This window comes from Tarenaya hassleriana, unplaced genomic scaffold, assembly GCF_000463585.1.
Source record: "Tarenaya hassleriana unplaced genomic scaffold, ASM46358v1 Cleome213, whole genome shotgun sequence".
In the NCBI taxonomy this organism is placed as follows: Eukaryota; Viridiplantae; Streptophyta; class Magnoliopsida; order Brassicales; family Cleomaceae; genus Tarenaya; species Tarenaya hassleriana.
Genome location: NW_010965478.1, coordinates 40095 through 46535, shown reverse-complemented (window position 1 = coordinate 46535; position 6441 = coordinate 40095). Strand labels below are relative to the sequence as shown.

Here is a 6441-nt window from a genome sequence, read left to right as displayed (position 1 = left end):
TAATGGTGGAGGAGAGAGAAACCGAAAAAGAAGAAGAAGAGAGAGAAACTCTAGTTTCGAGAAAATTTTGTAATTAAAAATTAAATATAAAATAATGTCATAAGGATATTTTAGTAATTATACATCAAATAGGGTAGAATAGAAGTAGAAATTTTTTTAATTTTAAAGGAGGGTATACATAGAAGTACATGTAGCACATTGAAGGTATTTTAGAAGTTGGTCCGATATAAATACTACCTCTATAACAACCGTTAATCAATAAGATGTTTATGTACTATTTATACGATAACTTTGTACATAGGATAATTTAACCATTATACTATGCACATATCATGGTTAAACTTGTAGTTATAACAATAAAGACATATATATAATTTGTAGATGTTTGCTACGTAATTGAGTTTATATATGGTATTACATTGTATATAGGATTATTGTAATATATATCCATGCAATAGATTTTAGAGTGCCTAGTTTTACATAGATGTGTATATGTACAATGGTTTTGTTTTAGTTCTAAATTATATAAACAGTTTGTATACATTTATGAGAGGGTCATTTTAGCATCAACACACCAGGAATATAGATCATTTTCAATATGGCTATGTATTAAGTGTGCATACCCATCTTTTTTTTTGTGTAATGGTAAATTCATTCATATCAATCTGTACAAAGTCACGTTTATCGCTTACAGTTCAGACTCGTAGATAGTGGTGTAATAAATATTCACCCTTCACAAGGAGTCAAATTGGTGAAACCAGATACTGAGAAGGCTTTCATTGCCGATTATAAAATCTTTTCCTTGCCTGAGGGAAGATATTCTACGTCTTGTTATACGTTTGATTTCCTTCTGCAGTGTTGCTGCCGGTTTGGTTTCCGCCCCGTGGATTCTAGCGTTTCGTTGGCCCCAGATATTATAAACTGTTGCTTGAAATAGTAGGAGCAACATGTACCTGAGGATCTTGCAATCATCATACTGTCTCAGAACCTCCATATGCGCCATGAAAGTTGTGCAAGCTTGCAGCCTAGGCACGACATGCACTACCAACCCCAGCCAAACAGAGGTTGAATAGTTACAGCGGAAGAATAAATGGTCCAAAGTCTCCGGCTCAGTTCCGCATAGACGGCAGCAAGTGTTAACATTTGTCCCCCATGCAGCCATACGATCCATCGTGGGGAGTCTCTGCTTTGCGGCGATCCATACGATGAAAGAATGCTTAGGGATAGAGTTTGCAAACCATACCTCGTTATGCCAGGGGACTGGCTGTAGACGCGGTTGGAAGTGTTTCCATGCCTTGGCCGTGGAGAACTGAGTCAGTCGTTCTGAGGCATATGCATTGGACCAGTAAAATCTGTCCTCGTGATCCATAGACGGTTGTTGCAGTTCTAGGATTGCAATATGGATAGATTGGATTTCATCGGTTCTAGCGGGAGGTAAGACCCATTGTTCCCCTGTTACAGCTTCAGCGACCGTGGCTAAGCGGTTCACTCCAAGCTGTCGCGGACCTGTCTCTCCGAGTCGGTCAATCAGTGCCCCATGGGGAGCCAAGAATCATACCAGAAACTGCACCTGTTACCACGACCTACCTTGCAGCGCAGAAGATTCCTCGCCATATGCCTCAGCTTTAGAAGCTCCTTCCACGCCCAACTTCCCATTCCCACTGGTTTAATCAGCCAGAAACACTTTCCTCGCAATAGATGTTCCCTTGACCAAGCTACCCAAAGAGATCCACCCCTTGTGAATAGAATCCAAATCAACTTCAAGCATAGCACCTTATTCCAGTCCGACAGTCTTCTTAGTCCCAAGCCCCCCTTTTCCTTAGGTTGACAGACATTTCTCCAGGAGACCTTGGCCCCCTTTGCTGTGTTTGCAGCCCCTGACCAGAGAAATGCTCCACACATTCGTTCAATTTCTGTCACACAATTGGTAGGCAAAACAAAAGCAGAAGCCCAGAAGTTAATAACACTAAATATCACTGATTTTATAAGTTGTAGCCTCCCTGCGAACGACAAATGTCTTGATGTCCATGAGCACATCCGAGATCTGATTATGTCTTGTAGATTAGCACACTCTCTGTGACCCAGTTTAGTTGCTGATAATGGAAGGCCAAGGTATCTGACCGGTAAATGTGCAAATGAGACTCCCAAGTTTTCTGCCAACAAGTTCCCACCTTGTGCATCGTCTCCATCAACAAAAAGCTTTATCTTCTGCTTATTAAGTCCCATGCCTGAGGTACTATGGAATGCCTCAAATAAACGAAGTATTCCCGCCAAAGAAGCTGGAGAGCTAGTTGAGAATACAAGGATGTCATCTGCGAAACATAGATGAGAGACCATAGGTGACCTGCACTTCGGTGGGAGCATCAGTCGACCCTCCACTACAGCCCTGTCAAGAAGTCTAGATAGCACATCCATAACAAGTACAAAAAGGTGAGGTGATAAAGGGTCACCTTGCCTTAGTCCCCGTTTCCCCTCAAAAAACCCTGTTGATTCCCCATTGAAGGAGATTGAAAACGTCGGAGTGGTGATGCACTCTCTGATCCAACCGACAAATTTCCCTGGCAGGTTCAATGCTTGAAGGATGCAAAGTAGGAATTCCCAATGTACCGAGTCGAAAGCTTTGCTCAGATCCACTTTAAGAAGGGCTTTTTGTGCCTGATCTCTAGGTTTGAAGTCCGCCACCAGTTCTATCGCAAGCAACACGTTTTCTGAGATATTACATCCCGAGATGAAGGCTGTTTGATTACTCGCAACTGCCTGAGGCATTATGCGTTGAAGTTTCCGCACCAACAACTTGGATATGATCTTGTACACTGTGTTACAGCAAGAGATAGGCCTGAAATTCTTGAGCGGGTCTGCACCTTTAACCTTAGGAATTAACGAGATCAAGGTAGTGTTCCATTGCTTGAGAATTTTTTCTGAGGTAAAGAACTCTTTCACAGCAGGATTTATGTCAGCACCAATGAGATCCCAACAAGATTTTAGGAATTCTACCGGATAACCATCGGGTCCAGGTGCTTTATTCTTTGGAAGTTCGAAAACCACTGATCTGATGTCACTTTCCGTAGGGATTTCTTCAAGGAATGAGTTGTCCTCTTCAGAGCATCTGAATGGCAGTATTTGTTGGAGCTCAGTCTTTGACCAGCATCTAATGTTGTGGTCGTGCGTTCCCAAGATATCTCGATAGTGTTGGACAGCCATGGCTTTCATCATCACAACATCATATGTCTTAAGACCTGCATCATTTACAAGGAAACGTATGGAGTTAGTTGCTTGGCGTGCTAATACCACCCGATGGAAGTACTTCGTATTTTGTTCTCCCTCCTTGAGCCACCGTATTCTGGACTTCTGCCGAAAATAAGACTCCTCTGCCACCGCCAATGTCGACCAGGTAGCACGGAGGGCTACTTCTCGCCTAGCCGACTCTAATGTGGGGTTTTGGAGCAGCTGATTTTGTGCTACTTTTAGTTCACCAAAAGCCTCTGCAACTCGTTGTTGAATGTTGCTGCATGATTCCTTGGTGAGGCGCCTTAGGTGGTGCTTCAGTGACTTGAGGTTTGAAGAGATGCGGAACATGTTGGAGCCTTGGATATGTTCTGCATTCCAGACTTTTTCAACTAATGGCCTGAAATCAGAAAGAAGTGTTAGAGAGTTCAGAAATTTGAAGCTAGTTCTCCGACGGGGCGAGGTTGACGGGTTTAGGGTAACTTTGCACGGGCAATGGTCAGAAGGGCCTGGTTGATCAAACGTAGCATAGGAGTCATTGTACGTGAGGAGCCAATGCTCATTTACCACCGCTCTATCAAGTTTCCTTGCAATCGGATTCTCAGGACTATTATTAGTCCAAGTGAAGTGATGACCTCTAGATGCCAGATCAAAAAGATTACTAGCTGATAAACATTGCTGCAGCTCGAACATTCCAGAATGAGCTATAAAGCTGGAGGTAGGTGATGTGTGTTCTGATGGCCTCACTATCTGGTTAAAATCTCCAGGGTCTCGATGAGATTAGGTTGTTGGTTGCAAGGCTGGAGATTTCACCCCATAACAGTCGTCTTTCTAGGGCAGTATTCTTTGCGTAAATGAATGATACCGATGCATAGTGGCCGGAGGCAATGTTAAAAACACCACAAGTGATCATTTGGTCCGAGGAATTGTAAACGACAACCGAAAGCGAGGGATCCCATGCAACCAAAATCCTTCCCAATGGGGCTGACTGGTGGTTGGTTGCTATTGACCAACCAGGGAAGATGTGTCGGCCAATACGAAATGCGTCACTCTCATCCCTGATGTGAGTTTCAATAAGAGCGCCAAGTAACATGTCTTGAGATGAAATCCATGACTTGATATTGCGCTGCTTCGAGGTGTTATTCAGTCCACGCACATTCCAACAAAACAACTGCATTTGGCCTTTGTGTTCCAAACAAAATCAAAAGCAAAAAAAGCATGGGATCCTGGCTATTTAGTTGACACGGCCTTTGCCCTTTTGGGCCTTCCTACCTTCCTTGGGGTTAGGAGGGTCCTTAGGACAGATTACCAAACGCGAACGTAGGAGGCGCTGTGCCTCCTGAACAATCTGCTCTTCTGATTCAAAAGAGAATCTGGCCTGGTTTGGAGATCTCGGCAGGCCTTGATCAGAGGTTTTGGGTGATGGCGTAGTTACAAGGATAGAAGTTTTTGTGGGAGGGGGGGTTGATGTATGGCCTCGGCCGGTATAGGTAGCGGTGGCATGGTGGGAGTAGGTGAAGGTGATTGGGTGGTTGAGGATATTGGTGAGGTTTGGCCTAGGGTGGAGTGAGGTAATGTAGCAGTTTGGTCAAGAATGGGTGGGACTAGAGTGGTAGTTTGCATGGTTTCCTGAGCTATGTGCTGCTCAGGAGAAGAAACCAGGGGGTCTAATGGTTGTCTGGTATCCTCTGGCAATTCACTTCTCTGAACTTTAGACGGTCTTTCAGTGGGAGCAGTTTTTCCCAGTTGCGTGTTACCTTTAGAAGGGCAGTGTGCTACCTTGTGACCGAACTCGTTGCACTTGGAACAACGGGGCGGAATCCATGAGTAATGTACCTCTACCTTGATGATCTGACCTCTGTCATCCTCGATCTCAACCAAGGATGGTAGGACGGCTCCAAGCTGGACCTCGACCTTTATTCTTGCTTCTCCGATTGTTAACGGATCTAGTCTCATCTTCTCAGTGTCACTGGCAATGTAGCTGATGCCCTTTAAAGAGTACATATCAGCCGGTATATTTCGGAGTGTGATCCATATTGGAGCGGAGCTAAGAGCTGGTTTGCGGAGTGAGGATACAAGGGTCCATTCCACCAAGGTGAACATTACATCAGCTACACGCCAAAGCCCTACCTCCAGGACCCACTCACGTGTTGCTAAGTCAGGAATACATACCAAGCATCCAGCGTCGCCTGTACGCCTTACTGTGATGTTTCCCTTTCTTCCCCAGATGGGATTAAGAGATTGGAAGATCTTGGAAGCTGAAGGCGCAATCCCGTAGAACTGAGCAATGAGGTATCCTTCCCAGGCTCTAGATGCCTCGACAAAAACCGAGCTTGGGACTCGGATTCTGGGGGTACCATCAACTGAGTAGGTGAAGGATGTAATGCTCTAGGATGATCATACGATATGAGAACTATGTATGATACGATGTATTTATTAGATGAATACATTATTTATTCATTATTTATTTTGCATATTTGATAAATAATGATAATCCCTGGATCGTTACGAACGATCCTAAATTCCTTAGTCGTTTGTCATTGTGGGAACAATGATGAATTAAGACTAACATGAGGCGTAATCGATGATCATAGTAATGATCATACGTATTGGATACGGATTACGGTCATGGGTACTTGTTTGGAACAAGTGACTGGATGACTCGCGTGAGATTGTCTATTGGATATAATCCATGACTTGAATCTCACTTGATGGTTCACTTTAGATCCTCAGACCTGAGATATCTATTGTATCCATCATGACGAGTAATGTACTTTGACTGCGTCAAACGTCGTCTTTAACCGGACGACTATAAAGACGGGGCTCGGGTACATTATGAATCATGCAATGGATAGTAGATAGTCAAGATGGAACTTTGTCCCTCTCGAAAGAGAGAGATATCGCTTGGGCCCGTCGTAAGAGTGAGACTGTGGAAATGTGTGGCCACACTATAGATGAATGTCATCTATCTCTAACAGTCTACTCGGGATACGACAAAGCATTCGAACTATGAGTTCGATTATGATATCGTGAGACAAAGAGGATCATCGTTTGAGCTATCTCTGGCTTTTCGGTTAGATCACATCTAACTCTTTCCGATACGGGTAAACATAATGTCTTGCTAGAGAACGCTTAAGATTTGTAAAGCGAGATTGGATCTCGTATTTACTGCCGTCTTCGGAGGAGCCTAAAGGGTCACACACATAAGGGATGGAT

At 43.9% G+C, this 6441-nt stretch overlaps 1 protein-coding gene across 1 annotated transcript in view; it reads right to left on the bottom strand.

The window, feature by feature from the left end:
- Positions 1-733: 733 nt before the first annotated feature.
- The window catches only part of LOC104814739, a 7150-nt gene continuing 1442 nt past the window's right edge, over positions 734-6441 (bottom strand). The window contains exons 2-5 of the mRNA XM_010542922.1: positions 4885-5613; positions 1774-3903; positions 1588-1648; positions 734-1506 (exon numbers count right to left, since the gene is read on the bottom strand). Coding sequence (XP_010541224.1) covers positions 734-1506; positions 1588-1648; positions 1774-3903; positions 4885-5613 — 3693 coding nt within the window. The remainder of the gene's footprint in view (positions 1507-1587; positions 1649-1773; positions 3904-4884; positions 5614-6441) is intronic.